This window comes from Hetaerina americana, unplaced genomic scaffold (genome assembly GCF_022747635.1).
Source record: "Hetaerina americana unplaced genomic scaffold, ioHetAmer1.1.p SCAF_306, whole genome shotgun sequence".
NCBI lineage: Eukaryota > Metazoa > Arthropoda > Insecta > Odonata > Calopterygidae > Hetaerina > Hetaerina americana.
Genome location: NW_027286882.1, coordinates 34,909 through 60,338, shown reverse-complemented (window position 1 = coordinate 60,338; position 25,430 = coordinate 34,909). Strand labels below are relative to the sequence as shown.

Below are 25,430 nucleotides of genomic sequence, written 5' to 3'. Positions count from 1 at the left end.
TTTTTGATAATATACCATCTCTCCCAGACGTTAGCAATTTTAAGTGATTTTTCAGCAGGCTCTTCTTCAGATTCCAAAGGTGCAATGCCTACTGCCGAAACACTATCGTCTATTGAAATGTAATGAAATAATTGACTTTGTCAATTGACATAATAATTGACTATCGTCTAATTTTCCTTCTGTTAATGTTGGTAAACCTGGATTGACCATGGATTACTTTGTGTAGAAGGGAGTCTGGATGAGAGAGGTATTAATTTCTCATGGGAATGTCTTCAGGGATTCAGGGTCGTTGAAGATGTGCTGGTCTGGAAGGTGAAGAGGGAGTGCAGGATTGACTGTTTAGTGTAGAGAGGATGAAAGTTATTGAAATGAAGATGCAGTTGTTTGTTTGTGCATTTGATATGAACTGAGGTGTTGAATTTGTTGTTGAGGAATGAATTAGGGCATCTAGAAATGTGATTTGAATGGATGGAAGTGAAGGAAGCTAGGGATATGCTGTATAGAGGGAAGAGATAAAAGGTTGGAGGGAGTCCATGCCATGTTGCCAAATGAGAAAGATATTGTTGACATATCTGAGCCAAAGTGAGGGTTTCATGGTGTGATGGGAGAGAGGATCTTGTTCAAGGAGGCCATAGGAGAGACAGGTATATGATGGAATGAACGTACCTCCCAAGGCACAACCTTTGATCTGAATGTAATGGTTAATGTTGAATGTGAAAGAATTGCATGTGAGAATGAATTAAGTAGGTTGTGTTGGGAAATCTGTGCTGGGAATGGTGGAGTGGGGCATTTGTGAAGGAAGTGTTGGAGAGACCTTCATGGATGTTTAGAGGAAGGTCACATCAATCAAGTGGCCATAATTATGCGTGTATTTAAAGATGTGTGTCCATTGGAGAGTTATGTTTGTTGGCTGACTACCATGTTCATCCCCTTGTCCAAACCCTGCTGTTGTGCATAAAAGACACAATTTCCTAAAAAAAACTTAATTTATCTCTTTGCCCTAGAATACTCTATGGGGAAAGGAGACAAGACTTCTCATTAGGATGAAATGTAATCGTATAATACACCAATGAAAAATATTCTCAAGTCATAGTTCTTGCCTTAACATCCTTCTTAATTTAACTTGTGACCTTAATTTAATGAATGTTTTCAAATTTTGTTGGAATGAGCTGGGGAAATAATCCTCCCTTATGCTCAGCAAGGCTGATTTACAAATTCACTTCAGCTGGGACTGAGTGAAAATGAGCTAATGGCATTCAGTTGTCCGAGAGGGTTTCTTCCTCTTTGGCCTGTTGAGGTAATTGGCAGCAAGTAAGCCTTAGGATCGTTGATAGTGGAACAGAACACCTGCCTTGCTGGAGAAGAGACTTCATAACAGTGTATGGTGAAAAGTGCCAAATGATTCTTAATTTAGGCGGATTTCATCCATCCTATCCTCTCTCTTCTTAATTTAATCTGTCCTTTGATGGCGGAACAGTTGTCTCAAATGGATCTCTGCGTGCACAGATGTGTGGCATGCTTAAGCCAAGGCTGGTGTTCAAAACTTTATTCATATATTCTTGGGTGGACCTAGTGCTTGACAAATTGATTAATATTGTTGGTGCTATCTTCTTTCCTTCCAGGCTCCCAAGTACAATGCCGAGGATTTGTGTGCAATCAACTCGGCCTGCTTCAAGCTGAACTCTCTGCAGCTGAGGGTTCTCCTCACCAATTACCAGCATGCTCCTGACGAACGCAGAATCCCCATGGACCTTGTGGAAAATGTTGTCAGGGTCAGTGCCTAGTCCTTCTCCTCCCTCCTGCCTTTTCACTCCGTCAGATGTGGATCGGTGGTGCTCAGTTCTTATGCATAGTTCCCTTTAGTACTAGCACTATTTATATGCTTTAAGTATTATTAAATGTATACCATTGTTAAAACACAGTCATTTGTTTAACAATATAAGTTCAAAAAAGTTATCAACTCTAGTGTGGTCAATTTTGTATTAATACACCTTTTATAAAATACAGCTAATTCTTGACTATCTGTTTTGTGTATTCTCCGTGCTATCCTCCCTCTTCTTCCCAGCACCTCAAAATTTCAAAAAAATTACAATTGCTCAGATAATTAAAGACGTTATAACTTCAATACACTCTTTTGAAAATGCAAGTTTGAAACACCCCGGATTTCTTAGAAGTTTTCAATTTCACATAATCAAAAGTTGCCAGTGGTATTGAATATTTCACGTTGAACATTTTTGTACTACACCTACTCTCCCATTGTTGTTTCCCTTTCATTCAATAGCCTTGGGAATTCCTTATTCTATTTTGAGGCAAGAGCAAACATTAATAGTTTTACAATGCAGCAAGTAAGGCATTGACCACCTGCATCATTTTAATTGTTATCATTTGAAGAATATGAATCTGCGTTAGAAATTTTATTTTATAATTCATCCTTTGCCATTCATTTGTTTTTCCTGGCTATGCTATTGGTTTGGCTTGTTGAAAAGCAAATACAATGTGCTCTTCACTTGATGGCAGTTGTGTGTTCTGGCAAATCTATAAATCCACCAATTACAAAATGGCTGAGAAACGGACAAAATGTGCTTTCCATCGGTAAAAAGTGGAGAATTGAATGGAAATGGATGGAATGAAAGTGTAAAGTTTCTGTAAATATCCATTTCAATCATGACCATATATTCCACGTACTTCCGTGATCTGTGTTTCTTGATTATAAGTGCAAAGCAAATTTCAAAGTAAATCACTTATATGTGAAGTCAAAAAATTGGGCAATTTAATTGAACATCTCTCAAAACCCTTTAATGTTTTTTTATGTACCTGTACATATCATGAATGTTTTTAAAGGAAAACAGGTGTTGCATATCTGTGGGAAGCCTTCATTTATAGATCAGATTCTTGCTGCTTGATTAGCTGTAAAGTAGACAGTTCCCTGTCAATGATGAATAGACTTGTCAATATCCTTCTGTAAAAATTTTATTTCAACTGTGAACTTGAAAACTATCAAATGCACTGCCATAAACAATGCTGTAATCACCTTCATGAATGACATCGCATAGGAGACAGCCAACGCAATTGCAAAGGATAAATTCAGGCTCTTTTTATACCCATTTCAAAGTGTCTTCTTTGGTATGTTATAAATGAAGGTGTAATTCGTGAATCACGAAAAAATGGAGTGTATGCAATACTATGAGATTGCAAAAGCTCATGTGTGGGCCAGGCAAACTCTGCCAGCCAAAACAAAGAATGTGAAAACTGCTTGGGCCAAGGCAACCCCTCCATGGTGATTTCCCAACACATACTCAAGCCTAACCATACCTGTAACTTCGATTTGCAAGTACTCCATGTGCTAAATAAAGGGAAAAATTTAGATGCAAAGGAACAATTAAAAATCATCCAGTGGGTAAAGAAGAGCACTCCCCTTCATAATGACATTCAAGTTCAGGTCAAATAGTGCCTGAAATTTATTTATTGCAAAAAATACTTGAATAACAAATCATTGTTCATAGTCCCCCCCTTCCAAGTTGTCTCCTCCCCTACGTCTACACTTATCCCAAAGGTGTTTCCACTTTTCAAAACATTCTCAGGAGCTCCACCATCTCAGCTTAGGATGCTCCGGAGCTCCACCATCAAATTTATCTCTATCTCTTGCATGGTGGCAAACCTTTTTTCTTTGAGCAGAGTTTTCAGTTTTGGGGACAGGAAAAAGTGACATGGGGTCAGGTGTGGTGAGTAGGGTGGGTGGGGATGCAGAGCGGTCTTGTTTTTGGCTCAAAACTCACGAGTTCTGAGAGACAAATGAGCGGGCACGTTGTCGTGGCAAAAAAACCACTAGCCGCTCCCCCAAAGTTCGGGCCATTTTAGTCTGATTCTATCTCTTAAGCATTTCATAATCCCCAGGTAGTACTCCCTGTAGACTGTCTGGCCTTTAAGTAGGTATTTGTGATGTACAATCCCCTTTGTATTGAAAAAAAAAACAGTCAACATCACTTTGACATTCGAGTGAATTTTTGAGCTTTTTTAGGGTCGGAAATGTTTCACCAATTCATTGTGAAGATTGCACTTATGTTTTGACAAACCCATAACTCATGACCTGTTATGATCCTGGACAAGAAGGTTTCATCCTCTTCTGCTTGATCAAACAGTTCCCGACAGACTTGAATCCGGATGTTGTTTCTGATCCGTTGTCATCCTCAACTTTTCAGTCAGGATTTCATAGCATGAACCAATTGAGATGGCATATTCTTTCGCAAGTTTCCTGATAGTCAAGCAAATGAATTTTCATGAATGAGATTGTTCACGTTCTTTATGTAGGGGTCATCAGTCGACGTTCATTGTCTTTCACTGATTGCTGTCCATTTTGGAACACAGTAAGCCACTCATAATACGCGGTGTGTTACATGGCATCCTCACCATAAGCCTAGATAATCAACTTAAAAGTTTCTGTGAAGGATATGCAGAGTTTCGTGCAGTATTTCATGGAATAACACTGCCCCTTAAAAGAGGTCATTTCCGTGGATCCTTTTTCGTCGCACTCCACGAACACCCCTTCACATAAATGGTCGTAACTGGTTAACGAAACAAGATGTTGTCGCGTGGTTGGCGGCCGTGACATCATTGGTGGGAGCGTAGCAACAGAATGAGAGAGTCGTATTTGGTTTATGCATATTTTACTTAACCCTTTAAGCAATGGGGCTCAGGCACCAGGGAGTAGGGACGTGGCAGCGGGGCAAGGCAGTGGATCTCTGGTGTCTCGACCGACGGGCCCAGAGACAGGGTATCGGATGAAGAATTGGTAAGGAATGGGAATCGGGAAAGGAATGGGGTTCCAGGAGTCGGTAAGGGAATGGGGTCCTGATTCAGGAGCGTCTCACTTTATATAGGATCGCACCTTCGGGGGGAGGGACTTCTGAGTCGCTACATAGTGGCAACAATGTAACAACAAGGGAATTCGGTAGCGGACATTGTCTTGCCTTGGTTTCCGAGAAACCCGCGCTATATACATTGTCTGGTATGCTTGGAAGAGTTAACCAATAGTGTGGGTTTCCGAGAAACCCACACTACAATGTCAACAAAGTGGTTGAAGGTGAAGTGGGTGAAGGTGAAGTTTCCATGGACACAACGCCTCCAAGCGCATTAAAATAATTACTAATTCAATGCATGTTATTCAAAAAGTTCGGATATGTTTTGAACGGACCCCATACATTTCACCTCCCCCTCCTCTTTCCATCAACTTCTCTTGCAGCGTAACCTGACGGTGAAATGCTCGCATGTCCCTCGTTTCGTTTGTTCTCCCATTGCCCCCCAACCAGTGTGTGTGCTAAGTGTAGCGAATGTTTTCTCTCTTCCAACCAATTCTTGTGATCTTAGTTATCCCCAGAGCCAGGTGACCTCCACCTGCCCCCACTCTTCAGTTACCATTTCTTGCTACAGATATGGTGCACCAAAGTGACTTCCTAATCACCAAAGTGAGATCCCAACCTTCTCTTTTGTGTTTAATGTCTGTACCATTGTACGTATTTCATTTTATTTGAAGTGATATTTCACTGTCCTCTGCTAACCCTTCTATCCTTTATCCATTCAAGCCACATTCTGCATTTTCTTCCCTCTTCCTACCACATTTTTCCTTCTCGTTTCCTCCCCGGTTAAAATAGGTATACAAGTCGGCACATGACTGCGATTTCCATGTGGAGATGATATAGTTCATCAAAACCTATATGTTCATTGTTATTTTTGTTCTCGTGTCTTTCTACGTATTTGTAGTGGAGTGATCTGAAATAGAAACATTAAATCTGATGAACTGATGCCAGGTGTGATTTCTATCGGAAGCTGGCTTTAACGGCCAACTTCTGTGGTCTTAATATCCTAATAATGTTGGCACGCATAGCCCACAAAAGCATACCATAGATTATGTGACTGTGGGCATGGGCAAAACAGATTCTTTTCCATAACTACTAATCCAGATTGGATCTTGATCTCCCAATTAAAAAGATTCCTGTAGAAATTTTAATTGCTCATTTGACACTGCTGGTCTAAAATTTCATAAGCGGATCAATATGTAATCCTAGAAAATTTACTGAATCTTTGTGAAGTGCCCCCCTGCTATTAAGAGAGATGCCGATGTCATGTGTTATTATTATTATTATTAGGTAATCTACCGGTTAAGGTAGGTTTTTGGATGGACGTAATTACTAATTAAATAATTTGTGGCCCCTAGCCAAACACAACATCCCACTCTACATCAGGTCCCTCTTCAGCTCTGAGTACATTCTTCCTCCCTTCATCCAGTCCAACATCCCTATCCTATTCCTTCCCTTTCCTCGTTTGCCTAACACTCTCCCCTCTGTTACAGTCTTCAACATCCCGCTGCCGGTCACTACCCCCTTCATCCACTTTTCCTGCCTCCATAGGATTGCTCCCAACAAACCCCTCTCTTCGCCCACCATACCAAGTACTTCCTCGTTTGTTTTCTTCTCTGTCCATTTCACCTTCTCCATTCTTCTCCAAAACCATATTTCAAAAGCCTCCAGTCTACGTCTATCCTCCTGCTTCAATGACCACGTTTCCGTGCTGTACATAGATACGCTCCAAATTAAAGCTTTTACGAGTCTTTCCTTAACATCCTTACTCAACGTCCCCATCATTAACTCCTTCCTCCTTGTGAAAGCCTCTTTGCCTAGCGCAATTCTTCTCCTTACGTCCCTACTACTTTGACCGTGTTGGTTCTAAAACACTACCGAGATACTTAAACTGTTCTACCTGCTCTAGTTTTTGCCCTCCTACTTAAATGTTAAGCTTAGCCTTTTTCTTTCTAGAAAATCGCATAACCTTCGTTTTATTAATATTGATTCTCATCCCATACCTGTCGTACTGAATTTGCTATGCACTAGGCAATGCTTGCAACTGACTGACAAACTAAATCTTGGTTATCAGCATACCTAACTGATTTTACGAATTCCCCGCCCACCATCATATTTACCTCGAGTTCTTCCCATGCCTCTTTAATCATTACCTCCACATACAGGTTGATCAGCAACGGTGATAATGGGCAACCCTGCCTTACACCTCTTCTTAACACTGCCCAACCGGACTCCCCGTTCCCCACTCATACCTGAGCAGTCTGAGACATGTACAGGTTGTGGATTAGCCTCCTATCCTTCCAATCTATTCCTATTTTATGCAATATACTGATTAGTATTTACCAATTCACTCTATCAAACGCTTTCAAAATCTACGAAACAGGCAAATACCTCCTGGTTGTGTTCTATATTCCTCTCGATTTATAATCTCATTGCTGCAATGGCATCTTGCGTACCTCTCCCCTTCCGAAACCCAAACTGATCATCCCCTAAGAAATCATTTGCCCTACTCTCTATCCTTTTGTTTATGATCCTAAAAACAACTTTAGCTGCGTGGGATATCAAACTAATTGTCCTGTAATCCTCACATGACGTGGCCTTTACCTATTTCTAGAATAGGAACTATAACTAATCTCACAAAGCCTTCCGGCCAGATTCCCTCCTCATAAATACTATGGATCAGCCCATATAGCCTCTTCCTCCCACATTTTCCTAAACATTTCAATAGTTCCGCGGGAATGTTATCCACCCCCACGGCCTTATTTAGTTTCATCTCCCTTAATGCCCTTTCTATCTCATTGTCTAGTATGCCTGGACCTAAGCTGTCTTCCTCTACGTCATATTCTTTTTCAATGTCTAACTTTGTTGGTCTAAGTTCTTTACGATAAAGTTCTTCTATATACTCCTTCCATCTCTCTTGGAACTTTCCTGTGTCAACTATTACCTTACCCGCCTTATCTCTAACTGTTAGCATAGATCTTCCTTTCTTACTTCCCGATAAAGATTTAACTTTGCTGTACAGCGCACCGATTTCACCCTTCCTCTGCAGACTTTCCATATCCTCGCACTGCGTCTTCCACCATGCTTCTTTTGCTTTATTTGTTACCCGCCTCAATTTATTGTTCAATTCTTTGTACTTCATTTTTCCTAATTCTGTATTTACATTCTTCCATTTTCGCCACTCATCCATCTTTGTAATCATCTCATCCGTGATCCATGGTTTCCTAGTCCTTTTAACGTTAATGGTTCCAATAGTGTCTTATGTGGCTTTAGATTACCCTTTCTTGAAACTTTCCCATTTTTCTTCGATAGTACTTAGTTCTTTACCATCCTCCATGATTTCCTACACCACCTGTTTGTATTCCTTCCTTTTCAAAGCATTTAATGCTTCTACATTTCATTTTCTAACTCGCCGCCCCTGCCTTACCTTTTTGAAACGCACTCTACATTTCATAACAACTAAATTGTGGTCAGAGTCCGCATCCACTCCCGGGAAGCTGTGCGAATTAAATACACTGTTCCTAAACCTGTGTCTAACCAGGATATAATCTAGCTGATACCTTCTGAGTCACCTGGCATTTTCCATGTATACCTGCATCTTTTGTGGTGTCTAAACCAAGTGTTGGTGATGACTAGCCCCTGTCTCCTGCAGAACTCAACTGCTTTCTCCCCGCGGTCATTCCTCGTGCCTAAACTGTAGTCCCCGACCTCATCACCATCTCTTCCTTTGCCTACTGTCGCATTCCAATCTCCCATCACTATCAAATGTTTCCCTGCAGGAACACATGCTATTATGTCCTCTAACTGATCGTATATCCTCTAGACCTCTTCTTCCTTATGGTTGCTCGCTGGCATGTATACCTGAATAATAACCAAGTTCGTCGGTTCTGCTTTTATCTTTACTAGTAGTATTCTATCCGTTACCTGCTCTATGTTGACTACGCTTCTTCCTACCTCGTAATTTAATACTATGGCGACCCCTCGTTAGCTCTTGTCCCCACCGCTGTATATTATTCTATACTTATCACTCCAGTAATCCCTGCTATCCTTCCATCTCACCTCGCATATACCTAAAATATCTATGTTTCCCCTTTCCATCTCTCGCTTAACATTCTCCAATTTCCCTGTCCTCATCATTGTCCTAACATTCCACGTTCCTATTCTAACTAATTTGGTCTTCTTCTCCTGCGTCTTCTGTCCTGCTGCTGCTGGTTTTCCCTTGCAAGGGTTTCGTGGGATGACGACCGTGGAAGCCTTGCCTCCCCCGCTGCTGGGCACGACACACGGCCGATTGTGCCAAGCCCTGTAGTTTCCAGGACTCAAAATCTCTGTATAGTCCATCATGTAAATCTTGGGAATGATAATTGAGGTGGTTTCCCGTTGCCTTCCTCAATAGTGTTTTTAACGTGACACCATCACTTACTGGCCGCCCCACTGGGGTCAGACGCCATTGTAGCCGCCTCACTGAGGAACAGACGCTGCGTGGACTACCTTTTGTCTGGCTCCTAACCTTCGACTTATCTGGCATGGGTGACCCTACCAGGAGTAATAATTATTACCCCCGCCAGCACAGCTCTAGGGGTCATCGGAACGCACAAGCCCTTCCACCACGTCAAGGTTGTAGTCCGAGGAGGGTGTCATGTGTTGTTCTAAGATAAATGGACAGAAGGCTTGCAGAGCACAAATCTTTGAATATTTAAGATCTATTTGACATCTTAATTTCAATTTTATTTTTAGATTAATTGAAGGGATTAATTTAAAAATTATCAGCAAGGGGGTAACCTTTTGTAATCCTATCAAATAAATTAAATGGCAGATTATTAATGTGTATGATAAATAGTGGAAGCCCCAGTGTTGAGCCTTGAGGAACATAATGAGCCACAGTTGTAGATTTGAAAACGTTATGTTAATGGCGAAAACACTGATAATGACTGGACAGGAATGTAACAGTGACCTAGGAATAGGTGAAAATCCATGCTACTGCAGTTTGTACAAGAATTGGGACACTGGTTCCTCTCGTACATTGGTGAATTGTACCATTTGCTTTAAATTCATTTGAACAGGTGATCATTCCACAAAACTATGAGAAAATATACAGGAATTGTAATTTGCTCAAACAAAACTTTCTCTTGGCAGTAATCTTATTGTACCACTTATCCTTTTTTCTGATATCAAATCATGAGGATTTAAAAGTTATGTGGCATTGTAAAATCTTTTCTGGATAACTGGCTGGAGAATCAGGGCCCTGAATATCAATTTCCCTGGGAATTGGGTGGTCAATTATCGTTAATCTGTGTTTTGTGTGCTGTGTGATATTGGAAGAGTTTAAAATGAAACTCTCATTCCTTGGTAGAATGTTGAATCCTTCCGGTCCTGGACTATACCCATGCAAATAATTATGGTCAACATGGTTTGGTAATTGGCCTCTTTTGTACATTCAACAAAAATCTCAATTGTCACATGCATAAGAAGTCAACCCAGAGGCTAAAGCAACAAAAACACATTCAAAGGTAATTTCAGGTATAAAAGCGAAAAAATCTCATCGAACAATATTTAATAATTGAAATTATATTCTATATGTAATCATGGGTCTTGGGAAATGTAAAGAGATGGAAATAAGTAGTGGGAGAACACGCAATCAATAAATGGAGTATGAGGTTTGTGTGAACGTACGGTGGAGTGCCATTAAACTTTGCAGGAATATTCCTTCAAGGCTCTCCATTTGTGAAAATACAGTAGAACCACTTATTTACACTTTTCTAGGTACCCCAGAGAAAAAGTGTAAATTGTGAGAAAAAGCAAATTGTTAGAATAGGAGAATTTTCCCTTTAACATGCTTAATTACTGGGGTAAAGGTAAATAATAAGAAAGAGACTTATACTGTAAAAGAGCAGGATTATTATTTATCTCTCAAACTATAGCTGTCCTTAATTATGTTCGATTAGTCAAAATGACATAAACACATGGGATATGTTGGATGCCTAAAATATGTAAAAGTATATTATTTTTTCCATCCTTATCAGGACCTTAAAAATAAGCTATGACTGCTATCGCAAAAAATCAAGAAAAAATTAGTAAAGGGCAAAGGAAAAACTTGATGACAATGTACTTTAAAGATATCTGTGGACCCTACAAAGAAGTAATGTAATGTATCATAACTTGGATTTCTGAAAGAAGACATTATAGGCAAAGGAATGAATTTGTAATTGCTCATCAATGAAAGTGTATTCGGAGAATATCATTGGACTACAATCCTCTAATTGAGCATGCTATCGGACTGCAAACCTCTAATTGAGCGAGTCAGCTATTAGCCCCAAAGCCAGAAGTAATATTATAATATCCATAACACTTCATTTGTGAAAAAGAGAAACTGGGTGAAAGTATGGGAACCCCTGCCCTAATCACCTAGCTGTAGAGATTGATAAGGCAATTAAGATGATCAATAAAATCTGAAAGCATTACCAGAAAAAATAGTTGCTGCAGTTCAAGTTATTTAAATGAAGGAAAAAATGTTGCTTCAAAGTCGTCACAACATTTATATTAAGAGGACTGATACAGGGCATTTGAATCACATATCATATTCAGCATGTAAATTTAAAGTTTCAGTTGCATAACCACATGTCACAAAAAGATTTCCAGAAATAAATACATTAACAATAATGTATTCTTACAGCTTGTTGAGATATTGAAACAGTTAAGAAGTATGCATATCCAATTCATGTCATGACTGCAATCTATTCTCCGGTAAAGAGGTGGTTGGAAACTCTATGACAAATGAATTACAGGCATTGTTTTAACTGTGGTATATCTTCCAAATGACTGAAAGAGTTTAATTAGGAAAAGCGTTAAAAATGCATGTATGTAGTAAATGGGGAAATGACAGGAAAGATAACGTAATCTCCATAAATGCGTACCAAAGTATTGAGCCAACAGTATCTCAGGATTGAGTCAATACTCGATAATTAAAGTACAATAAGGTGATATTGAGGAACTGACAGGCATTGTGAATCCCTTTTCTCTTCTCTAGATGCAACTTCCAGTATTTTTGTTTTTGGAAAACTTTTTTTTAATCCTATTTTAATGAGATGAAATGTATGCTTCTAGCTCCTCAATTTATGAAATTGTTTTTGTTGACATGTGCTCGTAACAACTTGTATGTCATTGCACAATAGAGAAAAGACAAATTTAATTAGCTCTGCAACTGTTCTTCACCAGTGGTAGAAAGAATTTTGATTTTGGAACCAAGATATTCAAAATGGTCCAAACTTATCTCTCATTGTCTATGCTCTCTCAATTAGAAGCAAAATATAGAAGACTTGGCCATGAAACATATTGATTTTATTCAGAACTAATTAAAAAATTATTTCAATTATGTACGTATTTCTAATTGCCTTTGCAGTGAGTGTATTCAATCAGTTATGGGCAGATTTTGTGTGAGCACAAGTCACCAGGAACCCCTGATGGTGCTGCACCACAGTGAAACCCGGATTGCATTAAAATTAATTTTACGTATGTGTATTCGCCAAGTTTTCTTTTGACATTTTCCATTATGGAACAATTCCACAAAGTTACACCTGAAACGATTAATCACGGCAACCATATTCGTTAATTTGTTCTAGAAATTTATAATCACCAACAATCATGGAAAAATTCACATTAACATATCTAACTGGTCACTTTTCTGGCTTCGATATTACATGTGAACACTAGTAGCATAATTACCAATTTTTTCTTGCTGCATCAATTTGGCATTCAAGAAAGTTGGGAAGTATTCAACTAGTTTTGCAATGAATCAAAAGGAACAGTAACTACAAACGTATGAATATTATAGGAAGAATCAACGCCAGCTGTACTCTTAATGAGTACGGCTGGGGTTGATTCTTCCCATAATAGTTTTACAATATCATTTGATGCATCTTTTTCGCATGAATGTATTCGCTAGAATTTTCTCTGATACAATTCAAATCGATAATAACAAAGCTTTTAATGCCCCTATAAATGTCTGAATGTGTCCTTTGCAGGTGGCAGAGAATGTGTGTGATGACCTTGTGCGCAATGAGGGTCGCGAAGTGAGGCTGGAGGAGGAGGAGGGAGAATTGCTTCGGCTCCAGTTTCTCCTGCCAGATGACGGATACAGCTGTGATGTCGTCAGAGGCCTCCCACCTGGGCTTGTTGAGCTGCTGGGACCCCTGCAGAGGGCCAATGTCTGCCGCTTGGTGCCCCAGCACACTTCGGCGGGCTTCTGGACCGTGTACATGACCCCTCCACCCAGTGCGATGCTTCAACACTCAATCAGCCCAGAGGGTCACTCACAACATCCGCAGACACCCAATATTATACCACATGTGGTAAGCCTTGTTTGGTATGGCAAAAATAAGAGGAGGGCAAGTTTTCAGATATCAGGAATTGCACTCTGGCTTCAATTTTGTTGGGTTTGACTTTTGAGGGGAACCTGCATTGGTTTCATTTCTCTGGAAAAGTAACCTCTCAAGTTTTCTGAGAACATACCCTTTTTCAATAGCACCCCTGTGGGTAGGGTAATTGAGAATACTCGGGTATCCCTGCTGGTCGTAAGATGTGACTAAAAGAGTGGGGAGAGAACCCCGAAAACAAACTCCTAGTCAGCAAATGGATGCATCCAGGCTGTCTGTGTGTGGCCATACCATGCGGTCTTGAGTCAAAACGGGCATTTGCCATGCCTGGAGACCTGTTGTAAGTGAGAGAAGGGGATCGTGGAGAGTTGGCGCTCTGGTTCCCAGTTGGGTTTCAGTCGTCCGGTATGGCCCAGGGAGTGATATACCCATTTTTGGCTCTGGATTTTATGTAAACAGGCGGCGTCTGTGTTGGGTGGTCAGAAGTGCAAGGGTAAACCCTTGCATCGAAGATACCCCCCAAAACTGACGACCTCTCCTGAAGTGCTGTATCCCTCCAACTAGCCCTGGCGACCACTCGGATTTAGTGGTGCAGCATCCCCAGTATGTGGGAAGGTGGGAGGACAAAACTTAAATATAGGCATGGAGGGAAACACTCTTTTACCACCCAAAAGACCCCATCCGGATAGGCAGGTGGGGGAGGTAATGCGTTGTGATGCAAGCAACAAGTATTTAATGGGCCCGTTCATTTCTTAGGAATGATTTCAGATTGCAGACTGAACTGGAGAGAGAATATCCGGGGACTAAGGGAATAGTGGTGTAGGCCACAAAGTAATTAAAGGATTTTTAGGCGGACCACATGGGAAGCAGATCTCCTCCCCAATGCACCCTCTCGTCCAGGAGATATACTGTAGCTTCATATCCCTTCTTCAGAGGGGTGACAATGTATCCCTTTTATGGGTCCCTGGACACGCAAGAATTGCTGGAAATGAAAAAGCCGACGCAGTGGCAAAGGAAGCCCTGAACAAGCACGAGACTGATTCCACGTTGGTGGACAATCTCAAGGTGGCACTGCGCAATTGTTCAGTCCTAAAGCAATGGCAGGATGCGTGGCTGAATGTCACAAATAATAAGCTCTGATGGATAAAGTCACTGGCAGTGGTGTGGCCCTTTATCTGTCAGGAAGAGTTGGCGATCGCAAGTGGGCACAGCGCCTTGCGCCCTCACACACTCGCACCTTTTCACTGAAGTAAAACGACACCCGTGGTGTGACCTGTGCCTGAGGGTGACTCATATCTTGACACAGTGTTAAAATGAGGGGCGATGTACGAAGTAATATTTTAGGGGATGACTCCTCAAACCGAGTTTTATCCTGTTTAAGGGAAACTGGCCTAATAGGAAATATTTAGTTGTGGTATCCTTTTTTCTCAGGCTTCTGGTTTTAAATATATGTATATGTGCATTTGAGCCTCACTTAAGGAGCACCTCACACAGCAAGTAATTCGCATCTTGAGCAAAAATATCAGTTCTGAAAACGGCTCGCTTAACAAAGGAGTTTTTGTATAACAAGTTACAACGAGAGAGGAATTCTAAATTTATGCCAAACCTGTTTACATTTTTTTTTTCAAAAATTACTTTTATTCTTGAGTACATATATCTGCTTTTTTTTACTGATAATAGGTAATGAGACAATTTAGTTACTATCAGAGCTTTGAACATAAATTTTAATATTTATGCTTAAATTCGTTCTATTTTTTGTGATAACATTGATTCAATATCAGCAAAGTGAATTTTTTGGCTATCATTCCCTTTTTATAGTATTTTTAATTATAGCTTCCCTGTCTTCTTTTGCCATATGTTCCAAAGCCCCTGAATTGACTTAGACTTAAATTTTTGCATCTTTATATATTGTCTGTGTCACTCAAAACAACCGACAAAAGTTTATTCTTCATGAAAAGCTGGTTAAGTTAGTCCTCTGCCTCTTTTGTCAATTCCAATACTGACCCCATAATTGAAGAGCGATAGCAAACAGCAGTGGCTGGCTATAATATATCCTTTCAGAAACTTTGGAAATGCACTTGCGTTAAATCAGGTATTTTGTATCGTGCAATGAAAGTGGTCCAATCTCTAGAACATGGAGGACATAGTATCATGCATCATATCAAACTACAGAATTTTTCACCCTTCCACTCTGCATCGGGACAAACCTCACAGAAATTGAACCCAATGATCTGCACTGATGACTGAGTCATGCGAAAATACCAAAAAATCAATTTCAACCCCCATGTGTTGCTGTGGTTGATGATTTAAATTAGGTTATTTCTTATGCCTGACTTTTTTATTGGCTTGTAACCATATCATTTGCATGCTATGCCCAGGGTCATCGTAAAACTAATGTCTACAGCTAAATGTACACAATAGGCGCCAAGTCACTGAAGTGGCATATAGTGGGCAGTGTTAGAGCAGCAATCTTTTATGCATAAATATGCACTTCTACGTGAATATTAGTCGATGATGGCACTTATATGAATATGCATGTACTTTTGCGCATACTCGCCTATTTGCACCTTGAAATAATTGGCGCCTTTTAGTGAAATTAAAATCTGCTAGTTCCTGGTCATAGTTATCACTTTGAATTCATCTCATAGTATATATGATGTTTGAAAGAAAATTAGTTTTTTCAAGAAGTTCATGTTTGATAAGTGGTAAAGCATTGTTTTTAAAGCAAGTCTTGCAATCCACAGATGGTCTCTTCGAGCCGAGGTGTTAGAGGAGAATGACATTTGCCATCAGAAGAAGAAATCAGAGAAATATGTCATATGTTTTCAGAAAACATTTTATTTGATTGCATACTTCATCTTTTTTGCATGATTTCCCAATTTTATAAAATTTCTCATTTTACTCGCATCAAAATTCCTGAGCTTTTGTTTTAAAAAAAAAGTACCCCAGACAATCTAATCTAATAGTTGATACAGGGAGAGAGAGAGAGAAAGTATTTTATTTGGACAGAAAGTAATTAATTAGTGAAAGTATGATAGTGGGTAATGGAATGTGATGTTTTCATAATTTCGTATTCTGCAGCCGCGAAGCCCAAGTGCCCTTAGCAATCGTTCCGGGGGGATGGACTCGTCGTCATCCCGGCTGCATGGCTCCACAGGAGGACATCTGCCGGCTCAAATGACATCCCCTCAGCACTTGGTGGAACCGGAGACGCAAGTAATCAAGCTTCACAAGTCCAACAGCGGGATGGGACTCAGCATTGTAGCAGCCAAAGTGAGTGTCTTCCATTGTTTGGGTAGCATTTCCTCTCTGTTTGATTCCACATCTCATCCTCATCTCCCCCAATCAAATGCAAAAAGCTAAAATCACTGAAAATGTAATAATGTTTCATTTTGGTGTCAATATTTTCAAATTTCTCAAATATGACATGGCTTGGTGTGTTCATTCCAATGGTTGGTTGCATTATACCAAATGGTATGGAGTACTTGCTATATTAAAATTTGTGTGTTATTTTTAGTCTATGAAATTTTGTCCTCCATTGTATATTACTGTCTTACAAATGTCATTGGATTAAAAATTTTGGAATACTGACTTTTTATAATTGTGCAAAAAGTGATATTTTAGGATAATAAATTAGGAAAGGCCAACTTCAAGGGACTGGCATGATAGCACATTTATTTTGTTGGAAAAACAAAGGAGAAGTATGCAGGCTTGGATTGTGTGGGGATCGAGATGGTGCGGGGGCTAACGTACTGGCTTCCCACCCTGAGGGCGCGGGTTCAAATCCCGGCGGTGTTGAATATTTTTCAGAGGTATCTCGATCCCTACTTGAGGTGCTTTGTGGAGGGCACTTTGAGTGAGTACGGCGTCCGTCGGATGGGACGTTAAGCTGCGGACCCCTTGGCGCCTTTCGTAAAGAGTAGGCTAATGCCGACGCCGGGTTTCTCTCCACCCTTCATCCTTTCCTGTCCATCCCCTATGGCGCAAATGACCTTAGCTGTCGGTCGCCTCCCCTCAAAACTACTACTACTTGGATTGTGTGATCACTGTTGGATGGGCTGATCATGGCCACAAGGTGGATTTTCCGTGGGTAAATATCTACAGCCTTGAATTCTGAAAGAGGATGAATGAACAGCCTCTCTTTTGGTTGATAGAATTCGGAAAAGGCATCTGAGTCACCATAATGGGCTGATTCTGTATTCATTTCACTCTTCAAGGTAAGAAATAGCATGTTAAAGTCTTGGAAATTCCTAAGGAAGAGATAAAAGTGAACTTTTTATAAGTACTAGAGTCAAGTAAAATTTCCAATTCATTCAGTTATATCAAAATGATCCATTATGAAAAATATAAAGGTAACTAACTCCTTTAGCTACGTTCATCCATATAAGGTTCACTAACATCTAATGGAATTCAGTTGTCACTAACCAGATTGTGTCAAAACATTAAATAACTTCCACTGTAATATTCTTAAATATTTTAGCATCTTCAACAAATTGCATTGAAATAGACTTTGATAGAGGAGGGTAACATTAAGTAAGCAGGAGAATAGTGGTGTCCATGCATTGCTTCTTTGCCCTTGAAAATTACTTAGGAAAACTAGTGTATATTATTATTAGCTAACCTAACGTTCATGTAAATGAAAACTGGTCGATTGGTTACATTGATAGTAGAAATGGATAAAATGAATGAAAACATATGAGGGTAAGGTGAAAAGTTCTCGGCCTGAAAATGATCGACTGCGATTTTCAATCAAACAATGATTTCATTTTTCTACATAATTTTGCTTGACTTCAACACACTTGGTTCAGCATTTCTCCACCATCAGTATTCCTTCCTGGAATTGAGAGTCTGGAAGGCTGTCAAAATATCAATCTATGGCCCTCTGAACTTCTTCATTGGACAATTGAGGATGCCACATGATTGATTAATGTTAAATTACTAATAAATCACTGCCAACTTAATTTTTGGGAGATTTTGGTTATTTATTTTAGTAAAATTATTATTATTAATGAAATAGTTGCAAGTTGACCATTCAGTCAGGTGGTATCATGTAGTGGTAAAAAAGAAGTAGTGGGAATGTTACTCATACAAGAAACGGAAAACTGTATACCAAGGCATAGGCAACTTACTCTCACAAAAAATCACTTTTTCTCCGCCTAGTCGTAAACGCCCCAATAATACTTGAGAAGGTTACTTTTGAGTTGAGCCTTCCAATCTATCCCACAATCAAAAAGGAAATATTTTGATGCATTTGGAAAAGGCCCTACATGCCCTGCTTTCTCTTAAAACTATGGTCTTCCTTCCCCAGGTGTTTTCTAGCCTGTCTGAATTATCTTTCGATGCAGCATCCCCAATGTAAGCTTGATTGGTATATGCGCACTTCAGGCTGAATTGATGCCTCTTATTACATTTCTTCATATTACTGGTGTGTCTTCTCCTTGATTCGAGCGATTCCCAGCCCAATTTTTGTCAACATTTCAATAAGGCTGGCCTCTCTTATGAAATTTCCCAATACAAATGCTTCAGCTAGTCACTGAACTTAACCCAATTGTGCAATATACCTGGCAAGATAAGAATCCCAAATCAATGCCCTAATCCAGTCTGTTGTGGAAGTGGACGTAAAGCTCTAGTTTAAATGCCTTTGAATTGTGGTCCCCATTTCAGATCCCTACTTAGGGTTGCTCAACAATTGCCAACATATATAAATGGGAATCTTCTTATAATTTAGATCATATGGAGTCATTCTAAGTTGGAATGGAAAATGGTCTGAATGGGAAAATTCAAATTCATCAGACATGTACAAATCATTTATCTATTCTCTGAATCAGTTACCTGCAAGTTACCTTTCTCAGTAATGTTTTGTGATTTTGAAGCAAAACAAGGACTTGCCATTGCCCTTCCCTCACCATCAGCTTCTAAGCTTATCCTATGGAGCCTTTCCCATGGTTCCTGGCCATGGCCTGCCCCTTAAGTAGCATAAGGAATGATTGGACAGTCACTGGAGGGGCAGGGTTGATCACTGAAGACTGGCAATCAAATGCTGTTAGATATCTTTGGCATCTGTCAAGGTGAGAGGTTTACTCAGGGTGGTTTGGGGATGTGTAAGGGTTTTCCTTCACCCAACCTGACTACCCAAAAGGAGGGCAATCGTCTCGCAGGTTCGAGAATTAAGGTGCACAAGGGATTTTTAACCTGGTGAGTGGCTTACATTTTTTGCTCATGTTGTTTTACTCTATGACTTCATTGCTTATATATACTGTATGGGTTATCTGTTGTACTTGGTTAATTTGTTTTGTTATTCATTTGTCTTCATATTACCAGTGTTTACTTGTGGAAAAAAAAGTATACGATAACTCAAGTTGTTTGAAAAATACTGGATAAGTAAATTGGGTAGTTTAACAGTATCTGCCACATCACAATAAATGTATTAGAAATAAAGACTTCCTATTAAATCCATGCTGACTTGTGGGTTACACCAAAGGCGGAGCGGGCAAAATCAAAACTATGCCATTGGAACCTAATATTAATTGTTTGTGAGTACATTTATTTATTTAAACGATGATGGATTCATTGAAGAAGCTATCAATGTACAAAATGTGATTTGAAAGGTGTTAAGCATCAGACTAAAACTTGAATGTTAAGTGCGCATAGCACTTTAGCTGCACTGCACTCAAACAAACAGCTCTCCTGAAATTTTTCTTTCTTTATTATTTTTACTTTTTTCTTTCATCCACTAAGAATACGAGATCTGTTAGAAAAGTATCGGGCGTTTTTTTTGCAGAAACCTGATAGATTCAAATGAAGCACTCTTGCATGAGCCCTTCCACGACTTTGAACCCTTGTGCGGATGCATGAATGTTTTTCCTATCTGCTGATAGCATCTGTTGCTGGCGAGTGGCATTTGAGTGAGGTAGTGTGTAGTGATCTCTTTGGTGTTTCATTGCAAGGAAAATGATGCAACAACTGGAGCAGCGCCACTGCATCAAATTTTGCCAGAAACTGGAATTAGAAAAATAAATTTTTTGGGTGGTTTTTTTTATATTTTTCGACAAAATCACTATAAGGCTCAATACACTTTTCCCAACATTTCTTGAACTTTTTTAAACCACCCAAAAAGCAGGATTTCGGAAGGCCCTCAAAATAAGAATCTGTGTTCTTTATGACTGAGTTTGACACGAATCTTTCTTTACCTCAGGATACTTGCGCCATGTAGTCAAAACATTGGTTGACAGTGGATAGCTACTTAATTTCACGTATCCCCAGGGCATAAAAATGGTTGTAATTGTGTGAAACAGGAGTTTGCCATGGCATAATTCAAAGTAACTCACACATCATCACTGCAAGATGTCTGGTATGAAACAGTCTTCTTAGCACCCGGACATTGAATGAGTGGGTCCACTTCCTGTGAGATCTTTCCCACCCTCCACTGCCATAGTAGCAAAACAGGGGCACTGCTGTAGTAGCAAAATGGGCGCACTAACCCCTTCCAATAAGATGGCAATGCATCACTGTCGGGAGGGGTGAGGCTTCAGTAACAGTTGGCTTGCGAAAGGGTGGCCGTCTGGGGTTGGTTTGGGAGAGGGGAGCACCTGCCATATTGAAGCGGGTGAGAGAGCCCGTCTTCCCTCCCTTGGAGTGGCGGTGTTGTATGTACTCACTCTTACTGTCTCTTGACAAGCTCTCAGCCATATTTTGTTTGAATCCATTAGCCGATAGCATCACTTCCATTCCTTTGGCATGTGCGTGCTTGGGATAAGTGCGCAGATGCACGTCGTTTGCGCGTTGAAGTTTCCTCTCCCACCACAGTTGTTTCTCCTCTGGTTGTTTGGATGCGTAGTCGAGGGGTGGTTGGGATATCATCCCAAGGGAAGATGATTGCAGGGGCGTATTTGTGAGTGCGGCACCCAGTGCAAAATGAAGCCCACCAGGGAGCACACGGCCGCTGCCAACTTGCATCAAATCGCAGGGGCTGATTCTCTACATCCTTGTTGGCTGGGTGTTTAGCATGAGATTCTGTATGGGGAATCAAAGGAGCTTCTTCGCTCCCTTTTGCTATGGTGCTGCCCTTGGGGCCCAACACTCCACTGCTCTACCTCTATCTCCCCCGACTCGGACCCATGAGCCACGGGGGCCATACAGGCATGCCTGCTGCCTTGGGTGGTCACTGCTGCCATGATCACTCTATGAGTGGATACTTCTTGGTGCTGTGTGTCTATGGGGAGGGTTGAAGGTTGGTCCCTCCGGAGAGGTTGTGATTGGAGTCAGAGTCAGGCTCCGGTCAGTCTGATGTGTTGATTGATGTTAAGAGGACAGCCATTGGGGAGTGAAGCTCAATGTGATCAAGGGAAATGCCTTCCTGTGGGGCAACAAGGCCGGAGACTCGCGTCTCATGTGAGGAGGCTGTGTTGAATGGTTGGCCTCAAAACTGTGGCGGTCCTTTAATGGAGAAGAGGTGTCAGGGCTAACCTTCATCAAGCCATTTTTATGAGGGAAGCATGTTGGTCACTTTCCATGATCTGCTTGTTTGACGTGTCTCGGATACCAATAAATTCACTTCAACACCTCCAATGCTCTCAACCCTTGGTAATGAATTTCTGTTTCCATCATGCTATGCACAAGAAGTTCTTAGAAGAACACTTTTTGTCTGATTCTGACATTCTTCACTTGGCATGTTAAGGGTATTGATTGTCTCCACAGCGTCGTTTGAAACGAAATGTTTTCAGTGGTGCCTGGCTCTCAATTTGGTTTGGTACTCGTGCCATGAATAACTGTGATTGATGTGAATGTGGAATGGATTTGGTATCTAGCCTGCTAGAGTCATGCTTGGCATAAAAGAAAAATGGCACTTCCTCAAACGAATGATACCCATATGCTGTTATGATATTCAAGGATTCTAATTTTATCATTAACTTTATTGATGATCCTGAAACAAATGATGGTGTGCACCGACAAGTTTAGTTATACCTCGTTGTCTTTCTCCTCCCGTCATGGGACATACTATTTCCAGTTTTAAGTTTTCTGCCGCTGTAATAATGGTGCTTAGTTGATGGAAAACTATTTTACTTTAATATTTAATTTGGTCTGGCTCCTATCCTTGAACCTATCTGGCATGGGTGACCTGGAGCAGTTATCGTTGCCCTCACCTTAGAACATGAATTCTCTTCTACCACACCAAGGTTTTAGTCTGTGGGAGGGAATTGCCTCTGAATTTTCCAAAAAGCTCTTATATTATAACATATGTTTCCTAATTTATACCCATCTTTGTGCTTAAATCCTGATATATTCTTGTGTGTGGTTATATATTTATATTCTTTCCAAATTTCCTCAGAGATAATCATTTATGATAATATTATTGAATGGTACAAGGAATATAATTAACTGCCTCTCATAATTCCTGGGTTTATAAGATGATAAAATTATGGTTTTCAGGGTTGTCACTCGATTAGTGAATTGGCAAAAAGTTAGTGAAAGGAATTCTTCCAAATTTTGGGAAATAATCGGGAGAATGCTCAAAGCATCGAGGGAGATCAGAAGTTATTTATACAAATCATGAATGACTGGTGGGAAAGATTTTTATTCTGTTATCTTATTCATTGTGAAGCCCATGACACTTTGATGTCATTGCAAGCAGAAGTTAAATTGAATATATTATTTTTAATCAATGAACCATTCAACTGGCTCTTGGCCTTGTTTGATCTCTTCTGGATTGAAAACGCTCAAAACAATGAGCCCCATCTTCTTGGTCTCGTCTTGCTCATCACTAAGTGGCTTCCCTTGTCTACCTTTCAGGGGGCTGGTCAGGACAGACTTGGAATCTACATCAAATCCGTTGTGAAAGGAGGTGCAGCAGATGCGGTAAGTGGAGCAGTTAGATTAACAATGTTCATTCAACTAGTCAAACCATATATTTGCACAATCTGAATTAATGCTTTCTCCAAATTTACTGCATTTTTATCACAGCCCTTAAAATCTCCTTTTTTTCTCAACACACGTGTAACCTTGTATTTACATGATGTCATTTTCAGTTTTCCCACTATTTACACCACTATGTGTCGGATTAAAAAAATCTACTTTCTAAAACAGTTACTCATCTACTTCAGCTTTAAAGAAAAACTTTTTTGAATATGCTTCATGCAAAAATAAGTGCGAAGAGTGAGAGAGGGAGAGCTGTAATGTGTTTGGTTTCAGTGAAGAATTTCATTATGGCGGGGCAGTAGAGCACCTTTTTCTAACAGTTTATCAGTCTTTTTCTTATTTTTACCCTCACTGCAGTAATTAAGGTTGTAAAAGTGAAAATTGTCATATTCCTGCACAAGTTGCTTGTTTCATTTGGGTTGATTGATTTGTTCCCCTGGAATTCATTAATTATTTCAATTTCCAGGACAGCAGATTGCAAGCTGGTGACCAACTCCTCAAAGTAGATGGCCAGAGCTTAGTGGGGATAACACAAGAAAAGTAGGCATTTTGCTACATCTATCAACTTATAGAAATTATTCACATATTTTTTTTGTTAATGTTGTGGGATTAATACTTTGGTAAGGATATGCTGCGTGTTGATTTGAGCTACATCTTTTTCTGGTTTTGCATTTGCCATATCAGTATTAGAAAAGCACTTTGTGAAAATTTGAATACTCCTCACTCCCTCGGGGAGACTCTGCATGCAATTGAGTTCCCTTTCTTTCCAGGGCTGCCGAGTACCTGGTGAGGACAGGCCCTGTTGTGACCCTAGAAGTGGCAAAGCAGGGTGCGATATACCACGGCCTGGCAACTCTATTGTCACAGCCTTCACCCGTCATGACACGAGGTATGTTATCATGCCTGTCTCTCTCTCTTGAGATATTCTTGCTTGTCATGAATTTTGCTCATGGGGTTTGCATGAAATGGTGTGTGAAGGGAATATTAATCTTCTTATTACCTCCAATCTGATGTCTCTTTCGTTGAGGAAATATTGTATTTGCCCAAAATGGCCAAGGTGTACATTCTTGTGAACTGGACTATGATTGCCAGTGCCATGATAAAAAATCATTTAAAAAACATGACTTTGAACTAATTTTGATTTGATATTAGATATTTTAATACCCTGCTAGCCACTGCTAGTGTGTGTGGCAGGGGCTGAATACACACCAGACTAATTTTGGCCCGAATATGACCCTACCGTGGTCAGACAATGTTTTCTGATCCCTTATTGTATGTGGAAAAATTGACATCTTAAATATATCTGTTCTACACTTAATATCTCTCTAATTTTAGTGATACGACCTCTCCTACCATAGTACGATGCGGCTTATAATACATTTTCTGCATCACTGCTAAAGAGACAGTCTTCCAATTTATGCAAAAGATTTCATCTGTTATATAACCTTTGCTCTAGGAGTGATTCCCCACCTAGCTGCTCTAATATTTTGGATACACGACTAACTTTATCATTACAGCATTTTGCAAATCTAGCTCCTCTACCATGCACGGAATTCAATTCGGCAATCAGCCCAACTTTGTGAGGATGCCATATACTAGCAGCATATTCTAAATGATGTCTAACTAGCGAAAGATAACATTTCTCTGATATATTTTAGTGTAGTGTGAAATGATAGAGAATTGGAAAGAAGTGACTAAGCAGCACTCTTGGTATATGCTTCAAAGAAAGTTTTCTACATCAGAAATTGAAGTTTCATAGTTTCCAAAAAAGCTGATTCTGTGGAATTTCAAAGTTTCTTGGACCAGCTGACATTGAATAAAAGGATTGTACTCAACTCAACGTACAATGAGCTTACATAATCACTAGATTTAGACAATTAACTATTAGTTTTGTGATGCCATTAGTTTTGTGTTGCACTAATTATCAGATTATTTCAGTATTGTTAGTTCATGAAATATATCTTTGTTGAGGGTGAGGAATAATGATATCCGACTGAACTATTGAATGATTATAAATCACATATATGCACATTCCGTAAACTCTCATATGCCTGTGTTGATTGTTAACTGTTTACATCATCCCTGAGAAGGTCACTGTTTGGCAAGCTTACCTATATTATATATTTAATGCTCCTGCCCAAGTAGCTAAGGTCCACAGCAGAAAGGGACAATTAGGATCAGGAAGTACATCAATTCACTCAGAAGATGGCCTAAACCCTTTCAGTGCCCAGTTCCGCCCACAGTTCCAGCAAGAAGTGCAAAGGGCAGTATTTTAGTAAAATGTATTGTT

General features: G+C 40.0%; 1 protein-coding gene across 1 annotated transcript in view; it reads left to right on the top strand.

Annotated features, from left to right (window-relative positions):
- LOC139691221 (afadin-like) overlaps positions 1-25,430 on the top strand; it is a gene marked incomplete at its 3' end in the record, with an annotated part of 215,571 nt that overhangs the window by 156,829 nt on the left and 33,312 nt on the right. Inside the window, exons 15-20 of the mRNA XM_071588967.1 lie at positions 1,623-1,772; positions 12,875-13,201; positions 16,307-16,498; positions 23,015-23,080; positions 23,607-23,680; positions 23,911-24,029. Of these exons, the coding sequence (XP_071445068.1) occupies positions 1,623-1,772; positions 12,875-13,201; positions 16,307-16,498; positions 23,015-23,080; positions 23,607-23,680; positions 23,911-24,029 (928 nt within the window). The remainder of the gene's footprint in view (positions 1-1,622; positions 1,773-12,874; positions 13,202-16,306; positions 16,499-23,014; positions 23,081-23,606; positions 23,681-23,910; positions 24,030-25,430) is intronic.